This window comes from Copadichromis virginalis, linkage group LG7, assembly GCF_057382275.1.
Source record: "Copadichromis virginalis isolate Kocher_CV1m ecotype Utaka linkage group LG7, C_Virginalis_male_GT1.1, whole genome shotgun sequence".
NCBI classification, from domain to species: Eukaryota; Metazoa; Chordata; class Actinopteri; order Cichliformes; family Cichlidae; genus Copadichromis; species Copadichromis virginalis.
In genome coordinates this window covers 267,485-289,701 of record NC_140624.1, presented here as the reverse complement: position 1 = coordinate 289,701, position 22,217 = coordinate 267,485, and the positions used below count along the sequence as shown (strand labels likewise).

At 40.3% G+C, this 22,217-nt stretch overlaps 1 protein-coding gene across 2 annotated transcripts in view; it reads right to left on the bottom strand.

The window, feature by feature from the left end:
- LOC146704116 (protein MON2 homolog) overlaps positions 1-18,668 on the bottom strand; it is a 33,618-nt gene extending 14,950 nt beyond the window's left edge. For both annotated transcript variants that reach the window (XM_085461071.1, XM_085461072.1), the window contains exons 1-14: positions 18,139-18,668; positions 10,311-10,374; positions 9,142-9,269; positions 6,585-6,716; positions 6,368-6,497; positions 6,087-6,184; positions 5,637-5,762; positions 4,970-5,164; positions 4,473-4,597; positions 4,068-4,207; positions 3,785-3,938; positions 3,240-3,430; positions 2,815-2,896; positions 595-776 (exon numbers count right to left, since the gene is read on the bottom strand). In XM_085461071.1, the coding sequence (XP_085317197.1) occupies positions 595-776; positions 2,815-2,896; positions 3,240-3,430; positions 3,785-3,938; positions 4,068-4,207; positions 4,473-4,597; positions 4,970-5,164; positions 5,637-5,762; positions 6,087-6,184; positions 6,368-6,497; positions 6,585-6,716; positions 9,142-9,269; positions 10,311-10,374; positions 18,139-18,246 (1,855 nt within the window). In that variant the 5' untranslated portion in view covers positions 18,247-18,668. The remainder of the gene's footprint in view (positions 1-594; positions 777-2,814; positions 2,897-3,239; positions 3,431-3,784; positions 3,939-4,067; positions 4,208-4,472; positions 4,598-4,969; positions 5,165-5,636; positions 5,763-6,086; positions 6,185-6,367; positions 6,498-6,584; positions 6,717-9,141; positions 9,270-10,310; positions 10,375-18,138) is intronic.
- Positions 18,669-22,217: the final 3,549 nt, after the last annotated feature.

Below are 22,217 nucleotides of genomic sequence, written 5' to 3'. Positions count from 1 at the left end.
CCCACGCAAACATATTGTTACACACGCGCACACGTAGAGGAGTCAAGGTTTTTGTAGCAAGCTTACAACATGCAAGAAAAGCTCTCTTAATTAACTCCAAGACAAACATCCCATCGGTGAGTCAAGACCCAATTTGCCGGCTTTATCTCTACAAGCTGATATGCAAATAGTGAGAGTCTGAGCGGCCGGCTTGAGAGCAGCTGTGTGTGGACGCCTACGTTCCCCAGGCACATTCTCCTTGGTGTGTCTAATTAGAAGCCACAGTGAAAACTTATGGATTAATGCAACAAGAGCAGGAGAACAGGGACAGGCAGAGTGCCAACAGTTTACATGTTGGGCACATCTTACCCATGTGGGAGATTAGACCTGCTCATTAAACACATGTGACCAGAGGCCATCCCTCAGGGCTTTACATGGGGACTTTTAATGGTTTGCAGTATAAAACATGTATTTGCTCTTGCAATTCTTGGTGTGTACAAGTGAATAACTACATGCCTGACATACTTGTACAACAAAAATAGAGGTTATATGAAACTTGAGTCCCCTTGAAAATGTGTTTTGTATTTATCTTTAGATGCATTCTCAGTCACCCACCTTTGCTGGAGAGGGTGGCCGCGTTGCTGCTGAGGACAGTTAGGGCGTAGTGTGGGGGCAGAGAGGCCTTGCAGATGGCCGTTATAAAGGCATCACGAGGTGTCACCAGGCCAAGACGGCCACACAGCGAGGCCATGGTCAGCTCTGCTTTCAAGATGTTCTCAGTCGCTGTCTCATCAGTGCTGAACACGCAAGACGTGAGAAAAGGAAGAAAGAGGACAGAAAAGTGAAACATAACACACTGCAGACTGTATTCCTTATTGTCTAATTTAATATTTATATCCTAAGAAATACTGCCAAGGCTATATTAGACCTTTATTCATTATTAGAACATGATAGGATATGTATAGATAAACCCAGCAATGAAATTTGAATTTCTTTCGAAGTACTTTTATGACCAAGTGAAGAATTTTCAACATAGCACATCTAAACAAATGAGTGTTCTTTAGAAACCATCAATTATTTCTGTTTGCACACAATAATAAAAATGAGCAGAGTTTGTGTTATTAGCAGCTGAAAAGCTGACCTTTGCAATGATGTGTTTTAACTTTGTAATGCTCAAAACTTGTAAACGCAAGTTAAAACTGAGGGTTTTCTTCCAACTGACTCACTGTTTGAGCTGTCACATGAGAAAGCATCATGTCAAAAACAAGAAATCTCTTTTGACTCCACAAAAAGAATTGCTAATGCTCACAAAGCAGGAGGTGGATATAGAAAGCTATCACAGCATCTCCAAGTGTCAAGAACTGTAGTGAGAAGTGTCATTAAGAAATTCAAAGAGAGCCACAGAGCCTGACAGAGGCAGGAAGCTAAATATTTCAAAGGCTGGAAAGAAAACTAGTGACAAATGTGTCTAAAGTCACAACTGCTAGGGACTTAGTGAATCACTAGAATACTGCACAGGAATGGGCTGAGAGGTTGCAGACCAAGAAAAACACAGGAAGAACAGACACTGAAGTATGCTGAGGACAACCTGGACTGGAAGTGCGTCCTTTGATCAGGTGAGATAAAACTTGAGCTCTTTGGCCACAGAGACGCTGCTTATGTTTGGAGAAAGAAGGGAGAAACCTACAACCACAAGAACTCCATCCCCACAGTGAAACACATTGCTAGGAATATTATGTTGTGGAGACCAGCAAAAAATGATGTTTGCATCAGGGGGACTAATGGTTTAATGCACGGCTGTGTAGCGGGCTGTTGTGTTAAAAGATGCAAACCCACATTTGCGACTTAAAACAGACCCTGCACTACAAACATATTTAGGAGCAGCGTATGACAACCCTAAGTCCAGGCAGCCTCCAGTTTTTCAGCAAAAACGCTGATAACACAACAGAAGCAGTGATGGTGATGCTGGCAAAGTTTAATGTCAGAGCCAGAGTCTACAGCGTTACACGCTGTGAACAGTAAATAGGCAGAGCCATTACTGAGACAGTGAACTCAGAGTAAAAGAAAACATGTTTCTAGCATCCAAAACAGCAGCACCAAAACATCTGATCACCATTAAAACCTTAACTGGGAAAAAAGTGAGCGGGAGTCCTGCATCGAACCACCTGATCAACAAACTGAAGAAAAGCAAACTCTGTAGCTGCTCCATCCACCGCTGTTAGTTTTACACCGTGAAAGATGTGCACAGGTTGTATTAAAATATGAACAGTTAACTTAGTCTGACACCAGATACCAGACTGGTTAAATTATACAGCTCGATGAAGGCTGAGGGCGCCGTCCTATTTAACATGGGAGCGACACCTGCAGCTAACGGAGAAGTGACCGCATTAGAGACCATGGTCACGCCATATTAATTTCAAGGCTTCTGTATCGTTTTCCATTTTGTAAGTGAAATCATCTGAAATATTGTTTTAATTAAATTGCATGACTATTTAAAAATATAAAAACACAAGCCAATAAAAAAAATAAATAGGCCATTAAACTCTAAGCCACTGACCTGAGGGTTGTTATGTTGGACACAGAGCTATTATTAATATTCATTAATAACTACAACATGATAATGTCTGTTTCAGCAGCACAAAAACTCACCTCCTAGTTCTATTGAACAAACACTTGAACGGGAAATTAAATGTGTATTTATCTGTTAAGCATACATCGTGCGTTTAAAGTAATCTTTAATGTGGTGCAATTTACAAATGACTAAAGCTTTAAAACGTTCCTGTCTGAATCACTGCTGTAAATATATAACATGTCTGCTGACTCCAGAATCCGTACCTGGCATCCAGCAGCAGAGACAGTGCAGCCAGGAGACCGCACCAGCAGGCGTTGACCATCTCCTCCCACACCAGGTGAGCCCCTGAGACAAACAAAACATTACGGGGTTTATTCCTAAATACTATCACATCAGTCTGGACAGTCTCATGTTGGGGAAAAAGAAAAGAAATTGATCATCTCTAATTTTTTTCCACTTCTTATTTGAAATTATAAAGAGGTTCGGTTATAATTGTGGTCACTAGAGTTTGTACAAGTGCTACCACCCAGAATCATGACAGGCTAGACCATTATACACACCACTCCTGCTTCCCCATCTCCATATGTCTGCTTTCATATATTTTCAACTGATTAATATCCTTCTTGTCAGGGTGTATCATGAGAATAAAACGCTCCAAAGAACATTTTTTCCTTCTGTACATTCTCACCAGGTTGCGGCTTCCACTCCTGGTCAGGGTGAGCTTCTCTAAATTCAGCAGCTACCTCCTCCTCCGCGGCCAGTTCTCTTTCAATCATGGTGGTGATGCCCCTCACCAGGTCAAGCAGAGCACTGAAGGCCACTGACATGGCGTAGCCCTCTGGGATGGATGGGGGCTCAACCTTGTCCAGCATCTCTAAGCTGGGAGAGAGATGGAGAAAGAGAAATGAGGTGAAGTACATGAACTGAAGTTTCTGTCTGGAAAATTGACATATAAGAGCTGCCTCCTTTTCCAAGACCATTAACATATTAGGCAGCCATTTCTTTTCAGCAAATAACTTTTGATCTGCTGTATCATTAACGTCAGAAACAACATCTTGGGGGAAAAAATTAATTTAAAAAATGACAAGCTTGTCTATATTTATGCCACTTTGCAGCACAAAGCTAGTCGGTCCTGGAACTGTTTACTTTCTGCATCTGTGACTGGAATTACATCCTTATAAACACACAATAAATAAGGGGAGATTATTCAGTATGTACAAAAGAAATTCTTACTAGGTGGCCTTGGCGCTTCCCTGGACACTAACAGTCATAAGGGGGATCCAGGTACCACGGTATTCAAATGCAGCCTGGGTAGTCAGGGTGCCGCTGACCCCTCCTGTGCCTGGACCGCCTTGTGCTGTGCCTTGAGCACCTGAACCCGACCCACCTACAACAAAAGCCGGAGAGGAATGAGGTAAGGGGGTATAAGTGCAGTAAATCTGAATTTCAGGCCCATTTGAACACATCTCCTTGACATCAATAGAAATTCTAAATAAGGACAACTCAGTCAACTTACCAGCTGGCGCGCCAACAGCAGCCACGTTTCCCGCATTGGGAACGATGAAGAGGGACTGGATGAAGGATCCCAGGGCATTGACAATGTCTCTGAACACTTTAGTGGAGTGCTGCTTCATGTCATAAGACTGGCAGAACGAACTGAAACAGAGAAGAGCAGAGTGAGATCACAGCAGTGTGGGGTTGTATTAGAAAGAAAAAAAAAAGGACACTTCAGACTTTGCCAAGTTTCATTAGGCCAAACTGCACTCTGAGAAACAGTTAAACAACCTTAGTCACAAAAGGGTTTAATGAATGTAATTGTGCAGAATCAGCTATATTTTTTTAAACTAAAGTAGGAAAAAAAAAACGTAAGTTTCCAGACCCTGTAACTAAAAATCTGTGTTGTTTTTTTAAAGCTGCTTACCGTAACAAATGAGGCTGCACACACAGTCTGTGGACTGATTCCACAGCCACTGCTCTGAGCCACTGAGGCTTCTCCCCATCCAGAAATTTCACCAACAGAGACAAGAAGATCTCACACTCAGTCACCTGCAAGCCAAGCACACACATATCAGACTGAAAGTGATGCAAAATCTCTGAATACCTTCTGGCTTTGTGGAAGTGGAACGGCTTTTTGATCAATTTGAGCAAAAAGAAGAAAAAAAAATTCCATCTCAAAAATTGAATAAATGCCACTAAATAAAAACAGCTGGAATGCTGAGTTACTCGATTGTAGTTAAGCTCATTAAAGTGCTTGGAGGAGAACTAAGACAAAACTACTGCTTGGGTAAGCCAATGCTAATCTGACTGGATCAATTAAGTGCATCAGCTCTGTGCTTAAGAAAATCCCATAGACATAAAAAAACAACCATCAGACAACTGTTTTGACCACCCAACCATCGCAACGGATCAGTTACTTACCAGTAAGCTGTAGAAGTGCTTGATGAGGACGGAGACCACACGCAGCAACCTCATGCAGATGGGGAAGTAAGGTTTCTCCACAGGAGCTGGTGAAGCAGCGCTGCTGCTGCCCTGCCGGAACTTGATGTTAGGGGAGAAGAGCTTGATGACGAGGGGACAAACTCTTTCTTTTAGCAGGAAACTGAACTCCTGATGCTGGGTAGGAAACAAAGGGAGACCAAAACATCCTGTGAATTAATTTATTTTATTGTAGAATGTTTCATTAAGAATTTTATTGAAAGGACAAGATGGATCAGATGGATCTAAACCTTTTAAAATAAAAAAAGTTGGAACCTAACAATGAGCAGACTTTTCTCTTTTTTGCCACTTCTGGTCTGACACCTTATTTTTGGTCTAGATCAGGGGTGGGCAATCTCAGTCCACGAGGGGCGGTGTCCCTGCAGGTTTTAGATCTCACCTTCGGTCAACACACCTGAAGCACATGATTAGTTCGTTACCAGGCCTCTGGAGAACTTCAGGACATGTTGAGGAGCTAATTTAGCCATTTAAATCAGCTGTGTTGGTTTGAGGACACATCTAAAACCTGCAGGGACACCAGCCCTCGTGGACTGAGATTGCCCACCCCTGGTCTAGATGTTCACAAACTCGCTCTTTTTTCTCTCTTTACCTGCAGGAATACACCGGGGAAATCATTAAGAACAGACTCCAGCAGCTCAAGGCCAAACGTCCGTGTCATCTCTGTCATCCCCACCAGCCAGTAGGGGGCGTCAGCATTCACCAGCTGGCACAAGTCCTGCAGGAAGGTGAACAACAGCCTTCAAAACAATGCAGTGTTGTCCTACCCACATCACAGTGGCTGAAACAGGGCTTTGACCGAGCTCTGCGTGAAGAACAATCATCATCACATGAAAGTGTAATGTGGGTGAAAGACTTCAAGACAACCGAATCCCTCTTTAAAAAAATTACTTCATTTCAGAGATGAAAAGAAATATTTCTGAATTAGTTTTACTGGACCTCAATTTGAGATTATAAGAAAGATCTCAAAATCAGCATCTAACCAACTCTGACAAGAGGGCAGGACGGCTTATAGAAGGCTACCGCCCCCTGGTGGACATACCTGAAACAGCATGTATGCATCCTTTGCACTGGGTCTCAAAGTGCTAACAGACCGGCGGTTGGTGTTTCCCTGGACAGGAGGGGGCTGCTCCACAATGCCTTGAGGTTAAATACAAAATACATTACACAGTAAATTAGCTTGCAATTAAAAAGCATTTTTATCTATGTTCTATTTAAATAGCTTAAAGATGTACTTTTCAGTTTTTCACACCATCTGTAATATTAAGCATCTCAGAATTTTACTGTATCATCTTCCTACTTTCAGAACCAATGAACTCTAACCTTTAAAGCGCTCGTCCTCAGCCACCATCCTCTCAAACACCACGGTGACAACTTGTCTAACGGTGGCAGCTGCTGTGTTGTTGGTGATGTTGTCCTTGGTGAAGTGCAGACGAAAACACAGCACAATAGCCTGGGCACAGGGGAAAAAACAAACTACTGCTACTATACTGTTCATCCATATAATACATGCAAACAGTGTGTGTGTCTATGCTTTTACCTTGGATAGCACTTCATCATGTACAACTGTGTTGGTGGTCAACAGGACGAGGACTGTCTGTAAAAGTTTCAGCTCTTCCAAACCATTTTCCATCAGCTGCCACAACATGTTGATGATGTTCCCTGCTGCTGCCTGTTTCACAAACACACACACACAACTAAAGTACATAGCCACACTCTGAATTTAGGAGGCATTATCAGAGTTCCTAGCTGATATCAGGCCTTTGGCTTGCCCAAGGTAACAGCCATAAATAATAGACATGCACAAAAACACACTCTTGTGGGAGCAGATGGTTGTGCCTGCTTGGGGTTACAACATCACCCAGTTCAATAACACCAGATCTCACTGTCAGTTTCTGCTGATAGTAAGTGACACCGCACGTCCTTTCTCAGGGTCAAGCTATCCAAAATAAATCTACATGCATCCCCCTAACAGCTGCTTTTATGTGTAACTGGCTCAATTCACAAGATAACAAACAAACTCAATTTTCAAATATGAACGCGTCTTATGCTCTGCCACAGCCCTGCCTGAAGGCACTGCTTTAGTCGTCTACTCTCCTCAATGCAATATCTCAGCAATGCCTTAAGGAACTTCTGCAAATTTGGCACAAATGTCCAGGTGGATTCAAGAATGAAATGATGTGAATTTATTGCTGAGATCTCCGTGAATAGACAAGACATGCTTGGGGAGATAGATGGGAACTAAATCTCAGTTGGTTTGGAGAGGCCTGTACTTCTTCACCATCCTGTCTTTCTCCTATGTCCCGCCTACTTGGTGTGGTTCACCTGTCCTCTGCTCCTGGCTGCTTTTGTTAGAGACCACCGTTTTAGGGGAGCTACTCCTGCATCGTTTTGTTGTTTTGGCCATGGAGGTTCAAGAAGTTTAGGATTTCTTTTTCTTTCTTTTTATGAAACGAAACAGCACAGGTTAGAAGCTGCTTTCTGTTTTACTGGATTGACCTGCATCAACCCGCTCCCCACGCTGTGCTGTTTTTGTGTGCAAACTTTTTTGTATTTGTAAAATAAAATACTAAACGCTTAAACTCTGTCTGTTTAACTAACATTACTACCCATCTACTACTGGTGAGTGGGGGAAATAACAATGAATCTGAATGATTAAAAATGTATTATTCCTTTTAATTCACAGTTAAAATTCACAGCTATTTTCAAGGATACAGCTTTAAGAAACAGCCATTTTTCCTCTGGTCAGCAACAAGGGTTTAAATTTAGTTAAGTTTCTTCTTGGATGTCCTGGGATTCAGAACATTTCAGTGTTTGAGGTAAACTACTGCATGGAAAGAGAGAGAGAGCGTGAGAGCGAGATCTGTGTGACAAAAATAGTTGATAAGAATTAGCGCTAAGTAACCCAGCGTGACCAGTTCTGACAAAGAATTTTCTCAGGGAATGCCGAGCGCATCTTTTCTCCCACCAAAGGAAAAAAAAAAGAAAACTAACAAAAACAAACAGAGCTTTGAAATCTATTTTAGTGTAATCCAACAAATGATGATTAAAATGAAGAAAGCCTGCTTTGCAGTGTGCTAACACCTCTGGGGTAACATCTTGGAAACCGCTCACATCTCAGGTCTGCCAAAAGCTGCGTTGTTTAAAAGGTCGAAAACCCCTACACCCATTTCACAGGCTACCATTAAACGACGATTTCAATTTGGAAGTTATTGTAGCCTCCCCTTTCCTGAGATCGGTACCTTATTCCACTCCGTTTTTCTGAGTTGTTTAACTGCCACTGCGCATAAAGATGATGTTAAACTGTTCAAGTAATAGATTTTCTAGGTCAACGGGTTTCACGAAAATGAGCAGTGGAAGTGGTAAAGGTGGTCTGCGCCTTTGCGCCAGGAACGAGGTCAAATTAAATTTACACTGCTTGATTGGGTATTGATGTGTTGCAGTGCTTGCAGTATTGACCCAATTGGATATCAATCAAGCCTTAATTTGTCCATGCTTACACACTGAAGGTGAGCATGAAACATTGAGGTTTAAAACAGTCTTTATTTACTTCCAGGTAATCAAACAAAAAACAACAGAAGGCCACAACCCGAAAGATTCAAATAATGCTAAAAAAGAAAAACAGCACATCTACTTTCCGTTGTTTTTAATGAGTCGTTCGATCACAAACTCGAAAAATGTGTTTTTCATGGCTGTGTTCTCTATAAAAGAGTTTTCTTCGCTTGGGAACAACCTTCCAACAAGGACGCACGCACCGACTCGCCACTCTTTGAAATAACAATCACACTGTATTTGTGAAGCTCAATGTCACACAGCGGATCAGCAAAGGCCTCTTACTGAGTGCACCTGCCAAAAGCAACTCACCAATGAGTGCATTAGTCTAACAGCCTGATGATTATTATTGCATTTATTGTGATGTGTGTAAATTAACGTGTATCAATCAAACTGTCCTCAATTCGGCACTGCTTGTTACCACACTGTGGTTTTATTTGGCCTTCTACACACTAGATTCCCTTCTTGTGTACACATCTGCAGATCATACATATGAAAATATAAATATCCTATTTTCAAATAAAAGGCTAGCTTATAGCCCTCACCTCAGATACGACCTCATGGGACATGAGTCTCTGGATGGCAGCCAAACACAGCTGTGTGATCTTTGGCTCTTTGGTGCCACAGCCCATCAGGAAAGGCTGCACAACCTCTGAGCTGTTCTCCTTTAGGGCTGCAGGAAAAAGGGACACAAATAAAGGACACAAATAATCTTTTTTTAAAGATGTCATCATGCAATTTACTTCTAATAAAATGCCTTAAAGTAAAAAAAAAAAAATACATGTGTTTGCTTTTGTTTTGCTTCTGATTTCATGAAGTCTGGTACTGCAGAACGAAAACTTTGGAGAGTAAATGAAAAGAATACATGGAGGTATCAACTTACAATAACAATTATTCTCAAGTGTGAATCATGCAACACTATTCTAGCTCAACAATTATAATAATAAAAAAAAGGTACCCATTTTGCACTGAGGTTTTTATCATCTCATTTTAAACAGCACTTAAAAGTGAAAAGTGCATTATTTCCTTTTCCAGTAAACTGAATTTAGGTTCACCAGTTATTTACACCTGCACAACAGGTTTCCCAGTTAATCACCATAAAGTTGATGCGTCAAGTAGACTTAAAGTTGAAACAGTGAACAGTGAGCTGCTGTACAGTTCACAGCTACAGAGGGGCAGCAGGTTGTGGACAGTCATCAGTGGAACTCAGGAAATGTCAACTATGTGTCAACTCTGCAAATGCTACCAAAAAGCTAGACTTGTTTACAGAGACGGCGCTAGAACCAATTTTCCATACGAGTGCTGAGAGACCAGCCCCGTTTGAAAATACTTCAATAATTCAGAGCAACAAGCTAGAAAGAGCCAGAAAAAGACTGCAAACAAAGCTCAGAGAGGAGGGAAATAAAAGACTCATTTATCATATAACTTAATAAACACAATGACTTTTTTTGTTTGGTTTTTTTGGGGTGGAGTCAAAGGCCGTTTGTACATGACTTGCCTTTGGCTGAATGCATGCATTATGAAAGGAAAATACATGAAAGCCCAGTGACTATTTCAGTCTGTCACTTGTATGCAGGATGCAGTTGTGTGAACAGAAAATCATGAATACTGCCATCTCCCTGAACATTTGAATATAAGCTTGTTGCAGTTTAAAGCACTAGCTCTGCACACATAGCCAATTGAAGAACAACTAAGTACTTCTATTATCACTCACCTGCTAATATGTCTGTGTTCCTGGCTGCTATCGTCTTAATCTTCACTATACCAGACTCTGCAGCCTAGAGAGGAAAGAGGACAGACATTTAGGTAACTGTTTGATGTGACATCAAATTGAAAGGTGCTGACAGTGCAGCATACATGCACCGCTGGTGGTAGACATGGCTACTTGTAATGGTGGGTGTAGCGGAAAATAGGAAGGCCCAGTTGTAGAAAAACATCTTCATCTTATGAGGAACACCCAGTGAGGTATTCCTCTAAGCTTGAGATGTTCAGAACAGCTGTGAGGAGCACTGTCAAGAATGGGGAAGGGTAAAAGGAGGAGGATGGCAAGTGGGGACGGAGAGGCCGCTCTTATCTTTCTTCAACAACTGCATGCCACGGCAAGCCTCTCAAGATGTTTTCTTTCCCATCTTTGCTTCCCATCAATACTCCACTCCTCATTCCTACATGGTTTCAATTTTAACTGTAATTTCACTTCTTGCCCCAGTTGTTCCACATACAAAAAACACCTGTTTAGACATGTTTTAAAAAACTGTTTAAAACTTATTATGAGCAGTTCTTCTCAAAGGCCGTCTGCAGGGCCAGTACTGCCATCTGTCTTGTATTTCTCCTCACGAAAACAACATAATGCTTTAACCTTTGTGGCTACAGAAGTACACACACTGCCTTTTTAAAAGGCTGGTATAATTTTGGCTAAAGAAAGACATTTTTAAAAAAGGCACACCTCTTTGGATTAGGCACCACTGACGGGATAAATACTGTAACAACATGATTACAATACACCAACATGTCACAAAAGTCGAGCCACTTTGGAGGATCGCAATTCATAAATTACTAAACGGCTGGTAACAACCCCTGCTTAATGGCTAAGCTTTTTCAGAAAATCTTTTACCATACAGCTCCCTAAAAGTTAATCTCTTAAAAAAAAAAAAAAAAAAAAAAAAGCTTCTCTCCCTCTTCTCCTTTTGTTCCAGAAACCGAACCATAGCGGCTTGCAGGAAAATGAGGGGAGCGCAGAGAGCTTTTTTTAGTCTGAAATAATTGCAACCTTCCTGTTGCTACTTTTGATATTTCCATCAGCACAGACGAGTGAAAAATCCAGCATCAGAACAGCAAATTCTGGCTTTGCATAAGCTGTGACAGAAAGAGTTTCAGACTGCAACAATTAGTTACGACACAATTATACAGCATATCAAACATGAGCCTTTGCTGTTAACTGCAGGCCAGGATGTGTTGTCCCATCTTCACAACTGTGAACCCCTTATAACTATACAATAAACACTGTTTAACTGCTCGTTAACATAAATACGTAATCAACCAATCACATGGCTGCAACATGATGCATTTAAGCATGTAGACATGATCAAGACCTGCTGAAGTTCAAAGTGAGTATCGGAATGGAAAAGAAATGTGATTTAAGTAACTGTGAACATAGATGTCGGTGCGAGACAGGCATGTTTGAGGATTTGCAAAAAAACGACGATCTACTGCACAACCATCTCTAGAGTTTACAGAGAATAGCGTCAGTTCTTTGGGTGAAAACGCCTCAGTGATGTCAGAGGTCAGAGGAGCATGGCTACACTGCTTTGAGCTAACTGGAAGATAACCACTTGTTACAACCAAGGTGTTTTTCAGGAGAGCATCTCTAAATGCAAACACATTGAACTTTAAAGCAGATGGGCTTCAGCAGCAGAAGACCGCATCAGGTTCCACCAGGTTTAATACACTGCAACCTATTGAGTATTCATGAACGTTTCCATCCCTTTATGGCCTCAGTTGAACCATTTTCTGATGACTCCTTCCAACAGGATAACGCACCATGTCACAAATCTCAAATTATCTCAAACTGGTTTCCTGACAGCAAGTTCAGCACATCTAGATGACCTCCAGTCACCAGATCTCAATCCAATAGGGCACCTTTGAGATGTGGTGGAACGGGACACTGGTATAATGGAAATCCAGCTGAACAATTTGCAGGAACTGTGTGATGCTGTCATGTCAATATGGACCAAAAAATCTCTGATGAATGTTTCCAGCACCTCGTTGAATTTGCATCATGAAGATTAAAGCAGTTCTGAGGGGAAACGTGGGTCCAACCTGTTACTAGCAAGATGTAATAAATGAAGTGGCCAGTGAGTGTATTTGCAACCTGTGCAACAACAACTATCTATTCAACTCAAAAGAGAGCACTAGAAATATTGCAGCATGCAGACAAAGTCGTGGGAAATATGTGCGCACTTTGTTAAGTCAAAGTTTTTGACGTTGTGATGAGAGAGTGGATTGTACTTTTTAAAAGGCCTGCCTTTGCCGAAGTAGCCATATCTGTTAATAACCACAGTGACTACTCTATAAAAATGAAAGGAGAACTAAAGGCATATATGAACTGACAATCTGTGTGTCAGTTGAACAGAGACAAGCAAGTTCTCTAATTAGAAACAGATTGTGTGTCCTTTATTCCGCCTCCAACTGAACCCTCCCATATGAAAAAAATGCCAGTGAGTTTCCACAAAACCATTAAAACTTTTCACAATAAAAATATTTTCACATTAGCCTACTAATTGTTAGAGTCTGTGGTTGACAGGAAGTTGCAACATTTCTCCCCAGCAGACAAACTGATCTTTCTCTCTGCTTCCTCATAGAAAGTGCTGTTTAAGCTTTCTAGCGTAAAAAGTATCCCCTCCACTTGTCTCTGGAAAACTGTCAGCATTAAAAAGCCTCCACACTGTTGAGGATAATACCACTGGCCTGATGATGCCATTGCAACAGAGAGAGACACCAGAAACTGTCTATGTTAATACATGAGTTCTTTTATTGGTGTATCTGAAAGTCTATTCAAAGGTAACTGCAGTGTTACTCTAGTAAAATTTATCAGTTAAAAACCTTGCCCTCTTATCTATGTCATAAAGTCAACTATTCTGGTATCACTGAACAGATACATTATCAGTCACATTAAGCAGCACGCTGCAGAGAATCCCTGGCTGAGAATTAATTCTTTGAGTTTGTATCCACCTTCAAAGACACTTGGTATGTGTTCACTTTAACAGCTTTCAAAGCAGATTATTTAGGCCATCACTAAACAAAATTCTGAATGTGCTCAACACAAGGAAAAAGTCAAAAGGTTACTGCTTTTCAGAATAGACATCATTTATCTGCTAATCTGATACCAACCACCAGTATTTTAGTATTTGACCATTATCAGTATCATGTGCAAAACACTGTGTAAACATGACCACATGTGGGATTCGAGGACATTACATAAAGAATGAGATGCTAAGTTTGAAATCTCAGGACTTGACTGGGAGTACACAAACAGAAAAACTAAAAAAGTCATTTAGTACTTCTTACTCTTCTTACAACTAGTCCATGCATTCATCTTTAGCAGGCTTGACTACTGTAACAGCATCTATACAGGTCTACCTAAAAAGTCAGACAACTACAGCTCATTCAGATCTCTGCTGCTCGAGTCCTCACTAAGACCAAAAAAGTGGATCACATCAGTCCAGCTCTGAGGTCTTTACACTGGCTGCCTGTCCATCAGAGGATAGACTTTAAAGTTCTGATGAGGGTCTATAAAGCTCTGAATGGTTTAGGACCAAAATACATCAGTGACCTCCTGACCCAGTATGAACCTTCCAGATCCCTCAGGTCATCTGGATCCGGTTTTTTATCAGTTCCCAGAGTCAGAACCAGAAACGGAGAAGCTGCATTCAGCTTTTATGCTCCTTATATCTGGAACAAACTCCCAGAAAGCCTCAGATCAGCTGAAACACTCAGTTTATTTAAATCCAGGTTGAAGACTCACCTATTCTCAGCTGCATTTGAGTAAAACACCAAATCCACACTTTTAAGCTTAAATTTCAAAACTTACATTTTAACTACTGGTCTTATCTACCGTTCTGATTTTATGTACTGTTTTTTTAATCAATTTTAAATCATGCTTTTGTTTTTTAATGTCTCTGTAAAGCACTTTGAATCACCTTATTGTTGAATTGTGCTATATAAATAAACTTGAGGAGTGGCCGAAGTCAAACTGACCCTGATCTACAAACCAGCTTGTGTCGTCTAAAAACAACATTAGCGAAACTCACAGATTTACTTCCTTAAACATGTTGTACTGTGAGACTCTAAACTGAGTAACTTTCTGAAAGGCCTTTTTCAATGTAACAGTGAGAGTATAGTCTGTATAGTATATAGAGCAGGGCGATATGTCCAAAAATATCTATCACGATATACATTTGAAAATTTTCAAGGCTGGCTGGAAATAATTAGTTGACACTCTTGTAGGATTGCTCTCTTACAAAATAATGAACATTCTCTAATTTTTAATAGCAATTTTATTTTAATAGAGAGAGAGAGAGAGAGAATATCAACCAAAAACCTACAAAACATGACTTAGTATTTGGAGAAACTCTAATTGGCAAGCACAGTGGGAAGACATTTCTTGTAGTTGGTCAGATTTTCCATAGGAATGAGGTCTGGAGACTTGCTATGGTCACTTCATGACCTTAATTTAACATGTTTCAATTTATTTTAGTTTTTTAGTTATTTATTTTATCTTATCTCATTTTAATTTTCTTTACTTATGCTATTAGCATGTACAGCACTTTGTGAACTCTGGTTTTATGTTAAAGTGCTTTATAAATAAAGGTGGTATGGTATGGTATGGTAATTTGCTTCTTCTTTGTTGCCTTGGTAATATGTTTCGGGTAACTGTCATGCAGAAAGACTCATCCAAGACCCATCTTCAGTTTTCTAGTTAAGGGAAAGGAAGCTGTTGATATATGGCCCAAACCATTAGCCCTTTAGTTTGGTGAAGTCCTGTACCATGCAGCAAGCTCTTGCCTCAGACAGAGGGTGACTGATGGTCATTTCCAAATAACCACATTGACAGTTTTCACCTTCTCACCAAGCTTCTTGCTGGTGGCTGTGTGCAGCATTTTTTGGCACCTGTTTGGTGTCACACATGGTGGTGGAAAGGTTGGATTGGAAGAAACCGATTTTGTGGACAGGTATGCTTTAGACACATAATGAGTTGAGGTCAGAAGTATCTGTAATCTAATGAATCAATCAATGGGTTAGGGGTAGGCTTAGGCCAGATTCTTTCTGAATTGTAGCAGATCAATTTTGTTTCCCACCCAATGACATGCAAATTAATTTGTAACTTTTATACAATGAGTTTTGTCAGAATCTTTGGCTGATATAATGTTTCTCTCCATTAAAATTATATACCATAAAAAATACAGACTGTTCATTTGTTTGGAAGTGACCACAAAAATTCAAGTGATCAAATACTTATTTCCATTTCATTCATTATTTAATTGAAAATGTATATAATAATTTGGTTGTAGAATAAAAGGCTATTCTATTCTATTACATTACATGTGCTGTTTTTGTAAGACAGGCTATGAGTGATTGAGGGAGAAGAAAAAAGAAAAACAAACAAACAATGTGATTCGTTCTCTTGCATGTAGTGTCACTGTGGGAGATGGACTGAGAAACAGGAGAGGAAATGGAATGAAGACAGTCTGGGAAAAAGCACATTTTGTTCTTCAGTAGTAAAGCTGCAAGGATTTGAGATTTTAGTTTTACAATTAAACTACAGACATAAGTCCCTTAGAAGTCCCTAGAACAGTTCTCTAAAACGTAGACGCTAAGGATGAGGGAAAAAAAATGGCCACATTAGCACGATGAAAAAGCTGCACAAATCAATTCAAAGAGCAACCACAGTACCCTGATTGTTTCTCGCATGACAACATCGCCGCAAATTTAACCATGACAGTTTCGATTGGAAAACGTTGTTTCAATCACAACACCATTGATCAGAGCGGGCGGTAACTCAGGTTGGGAGGAACATCAAAAGGGATCTCTTCAATACTCTGATCCCTTGGGGGAAAAAAGCCTGATAAGGATGGGAAAACCTCACTGATGATAAATCAATATTTGAAGCAACTTCATAAGACCCCTTAGGCAAGGGCCAGAAATCAGTTCAACACGTAAGATCAGTCGCGTGCCATGTCTTTTGATGGCCATACCACTCATTTTGAAACATCAACCACTGAAGTCAATGGACTAAATCTGTAGTGAGCAAAACACAAAGGAAATGGAAGCACTTGCTGAGCTATTTCCCCTTTTTTTCTCCATGGGAATGTTGCTTCTATCCAAGGTGAACCCTGAGGGGAAACAAACTAAGCTGCCATGGCGTGATATGAATTGCTCTGCTGAGCTGGCTGACGAGTGCTGCTGTGGTCACAAAAGCCTCACATAAAGACGTCAGCCTCGACTACCAGCGGTTGTTCCAATATGAATACTGATGAGTTACAAGTGTTGCCGACATTGTTGTCTATGCCCCCGCATATGCCTGCTGTACAGTTAAACTTGACATTTTATCATGCTACTACTGCTTACATTTCTAAGTGAAATGTTCAAGTGTACTTCTTTTGTACACGGCCTTGTATTGTTTGTGCTCCAGTCATTGAGTAATCAGAAATGTCACCAACAAAACAGTGCCACGCAACAAAGCCAGTGTGAAGGCCTTAATAATACAGTAAGTCATTCAAACAACAATGTGTGTGTGAAATCACTTGGCTGTGTCAGTAACTAGCAAGCCTGTTGAAACCAACTCTCAGTGTCAGACTGCAGACAGGACAGGTCAACAGAGGCCGAGTATCACCAAAGCCCTTAAAAACAAAGACTTTTTACTTTAAAAAATAAAGATAAATTGGAATAAAGGTTTTAAGGGCCTGTTCGCTTATATCATGAGAATCACTCCCTGTCAAATGATATCTGTGGCATCCATGCTCATATCACATCTGGTTTTAAAAATGACTGCGTTTCCCATGTATCTTTGATTTCTGCAGCCAGACACCTGCATGGACTCTGAGTCTGAGTTAATACAGTTTTGTATTTTCTGATTACTTTTTATTATATTGTTAGTTTTCCTTTTTAAGTTTCAGTGAGTTTCCATAGCAGGTTGACTGGTTTCACTTTAGTTTTTATTAATTTCAGTGTTAGTTGTAGATTTTTAAAAAAAATCTGTAGAGATATTAAAATATAAACAGAACCTTTTGAATGCTGACTCAGTCTTGTAGACATCAAAAGCCTCAAAAAACATGATCATAAAAGCCTCATCAGGCAGTTTGTGATAGCAAATTTTAACAAATTAACAGATAACAAAACTAAGTATATTTCATCTATTATACATTTTATTTTAGTTTGTTTTTCCCATTCAAATCGCTTCTAGTTCTAGAAGGTCTAGTTTTTATTTTAGCTAACTAAAATGTTTTCTCACATTTAGTTTTACTTAACTATAATAACTTTGATGTGAACCCTATGCAAGGTGGGTGACAGTGGCACAACCACTCTTGCCCAAAGATGCTAGCATCAAATAAAATACAAAATAAAGTACATTTACATTGCTTGACTTGAATAGTTAGTTCACCCCATCCCCAAAATACACGTTTTCTCACTTTTACTTGCCTTTTTATAGCCACTGAAAATTTAACTTCAGTGTTTACGCCTTTGACATAAGTTACATCTAACAAAGATACTTAAAGTGTAGCTACGTAAAAAAGTTTAGCTCGGTGTTTTTGTGAATCTGCTTCTGTTTAAACGCATTACACCAAACATATTAAGCGTAGGGAGGCCCAGCAGCTGGTACAACTTATGAGAAGTACAGTATGGGAACAACTCAAAGGCCCCACGGTTGCTGTGACAGAACGAGCGCATACATTTTTTAATGTAAATCCTAATAAAAACATAAAACTTCACAAACGGATGCAAACTGCTAAAAATCGGGGCTCGGTGAAGCTAACTAGCAGGCTAACCTCTTTGACAGGGGGGAATTTCTTCTTGCACTCCATGGAGAGAGACCGCAGATCCGTCTGCATGTTCTCTAGTAATTTCTTCACCGCCTCGGGACTGCTGGTCGACATCTTTGACGGCGCCTTTCGATAGAAAACCTCAGAAATACTTTAAACGTTGAAAGGAATGTGGGAGCGCGGTCGCCCCCCCACCACCCATCCACCGTGGGGGGATATAATCCGTCACTACTTTATTCGCCTCCCTCGGAAAAGGAAATAAAAACGCTGCGGTCCATTGATACGGGATCCCACTTCTGTGCTTCGAGCGCCCGTGCGCAGGTGAGCAGCGATGACACCGGCATAAGTCCGACCTCCTCACAGCCAGCTGACATTAGCTTCAAGGAGTCGCATCGTTACCCTAAATTTCTGCTTCTTACGGCTGCTTACTAGTCGAAGATATCTGCTAAATTGAGCAGTCTGCCATCAGCGGCCGTGTCAGCTCCACTTTCTTTCCCACAATGCTTCGCTGGACACTGACACGTCACTTGGACTTCCGTAAACAGTGGCGTATGCAGGTGACTGCAGCGACCCCTGCAGGAAGAGATCGGCACAGACAGATAGCCACGAAGCACACAGTAGTCTGATCTGGACCACGGTATCAGCGCTTCTGCTCGGTTACCTGTCCACACACACCACCTATTGGCCCGGAAAGAGGCTGCAGGAGGCTGTCTAGAAATGTCTTTGCAGTGCTTACAAAAACAAGAAAAAAAACGATTATTGACAATATCAAAAATTTTATTATTTTAAGAAATACGTTTAACTGACTAATTAAGGTTCAATTTAACTGAATATAACCTAAAATGTTTAACTTGATTGTGCATTAATTCAGCAATTAAATAGACAAGCATTTGTGAGTAGTTTGTCTTGACATCAATGTAGTCACTGCATTTACTTAAATAAAGAAGCTATCGGTTCATGAATGGCACTTTTTAAACATAAATGTGCCTCCCAGTTAATTGTTATCACAAGATATAATGCATGAAAATGAATCGTGAGCATTATTCACCGTGTCTATTGTTTGTAAGATAAATAAAAAGAAAAATAAAGAAAAATATATCTACAGTCTACAGTCACCCAGAACTGCTTGTAAGTTTCCACTTAAAGCTGCACCAAGTTTCTGATTTTCTTTTCATCCAGGTTCAGATTTTTTTATTTCCAAAATAAATATGTAAATTTTGGTCTTTGTTCTGCATCTCACATGGATCCCTTCACCGGCTGCTTTCAGTGCTGCCTTGCTAAGGAATGCAATTTTGTCTTTGGGGAGGTGGAGTGCAAAGTTTCACACCTTAGACTCATTTAACTGCCAAGAAAAGAGTGGAAAAACAACCCCAATATTATCAGAAGCACAGTAACAATCCTTTTACAATTGGAGTGGAATTATTACTTTCGAACATATTGGTTCTGTTAAACCAATCATTAACCAGATTAATTCAGTGTTTTCTGTATCAAAACAGCTTTAGAACACATTTACCTGGTGTTACACCAAGTAATTGACACCAAATAGCTTGGTGCTGCACTCCAGCCTGTACCTCACCTTTTCCAGTAACTCACACTTCTGACACTAAATGTCAAATTGTGACATTTTACTTCAGGACCACATGCCGAATCCTGTCAAAACACTAGAAGAGAATACCCCAAGCAATTCACTAATATTTCTGAGGATTTTCACCACTTTGAAGAAACGACAGAGGAAGTTTTTGTGTTAGTCATACCATCTCCTCAGGGTCACTGCCTATAAATACTTTCTTGTATAAGAGATTCTGATGTTTTGTTTTTGAGTTTGTTAAATGCCTGTCATTCTTTATACTGATGTAAGACAATGTCTTCTACTTTGAAGAGCCAAGGGCTAAAACTAAATTCATAAACCTCTACATTTTTATATGTGTACTATAAGACAGAAAATGATAAGAAACTACAACCGGGAGTGCATATGCATCTGCCTGGAATACCTGGTATGATGGCTGATACTGACTAACACTCCGGCGTTGTACATATATGCATCGATTTCTCATGCTGATGATGTGTAGCGGCATATGACATCTACAGTCATGGTAAAGAGAAAGTGCGCCCTTTTTCACTTCTAGGTTCACATACCAGGAGATTTAAAAATAAAATATCGTCCGACCTCTCCAGCCTTAAAATTAGCTAAATACCACCTGACATGAACAAAACATGATATATCACATGGTGTCATTAATATTTATTGATGAAAAACTAAGCCAAAAATGCAGAAACACAGTCTACATGAAAATTTAAGCACACCTTAATGGCTTTCAGAGGAATTAAGAGGTCATGTCAATCAAAGGCATTTGATTATGTGATCATCGGAGCATTCAGGTGTGTGCTACCATAATTCCACAGAGGGAAAACATCAAAAATTATCCCAGGCAACCAACTGTCGGTGCCCACCAGTCTGAGAAGGGTTATGAGGCCACTTCCAAATAGTCCATCATTCTATAGTGAGAAAGATTATTCACAAGTAGTAAATATAAAACAATAAAAGGATCATGACAATACAATCTACAAAAAAATACTGAACAAACAAATGAAGAGGGTGTGCTGAGAAGGTGGAAGGAGTACACTGAGGGGATGATTAATGAAGAAAATGAGGGGGAGGATAGAGGACTGTTTGTGAATCAGGAAGTGAAGAGGCTCAGTAAGGTAGGAGAGGGCAACTATGAGGTGGGAAAAGAGTGCAAAGGTAGTGCGTCCAGATGACAAACTTGTAGAAGTATGAATATGTCCTGAAGAGAGGGCAGTGGAGTTTTGACTAGATAGTTTAACACAGTGATGAAGAGTGAGCAGATGTCTGGGGAAAGGATAAGCAATTTTCAAAAAGAAGGGTGATGTGCAGTGCTGAGATAAAGCTGATGAGTCACACCATTATGATATGGGAAAGAATTGTTAAATCTGGGTTTAGAAGAGGGGCAACGATCAGTTAGGAGCATAAGTATATGAGGGTGGCACTGCATGAGAGGAGTGAGACATTGGTGAGGTGTGTGGTAGGAGTGATAGATGGGTTCATGGTTTAGTGAAGGAAGGCGAGCTAAATGACTTCCAAAGCAACACACAGTGCACAAGAGAGGTGAAGAAGAGAGTGCAGGCAAGGTGGAGCGGGCATAGACAGGTGTCAGGGGTGATGTTTAGAAACAGAAGTAGTGTCATATGTGTCATATGTAAATAATAATAATACAGAAATACAGTTTATACTGAGACTCACTTCACACAGCAGTCAGAGACATTCTAATATGACAAATAGCATAAAGTTATAAAAATGTAATAAGGCAAAAATAAATAAAATGAGTAAATAAGGGCAGGGATAGCTCAGTAGGTAGAGTGGTGGCCCCATGACTGGAATGTCGGGGTTTCGAATCCACTGAACGGCTACCCTGAGGCACACCTGAGCAAGGTACCGTCCCCACACTCTGCTCCCCAGGCGCCCAATGGCTGCCCACTGAGTGAATGGGCTAAATGCAGAGAGGAATTTCCCCACAGGGATCAATAAAGTATACATTATTATTATTATTATTATAAAAATGTCCAAGAAATTCACAGAGAAAGTACAAGTAATAAATCTGCAAACAGTGAAATGAGTCAGAGACCTGAGGCTTTTTGTTTATTCTTGTGCAAGTTTGCAAAGAGATCTGTACTGATTAGTGTGATAGCAGACAATAATAAATACAACATAATAATACAGTTGCATTCTATAGCTGTGATGAGGTAAGAGAGGGACTGTGTAAATTGTTTTATTCAGGAGTCTAATGGCCTGTGGGCGGAAGCTGTTTGAGTCTTTTAGGCCTCGATGTCAGACTCCTGTAGCGCTTGCCCAAGGGCAGAGGTATGAACAGGTGATGTTGTGGGTGTTTACTGACCTTCATGATGTTTTTTAAGTACGATTAAGTACACTTTAAATTGTCAAAACATAAAATTCAGCATTTATTTTTTACCTATAGCGTAGACGTCCTGGTTGGGTTGTGTGATTTGAATGTAAAATTCTACATAAATGTTCATAACTGGAAATGAGGCATCACATACACAATTGC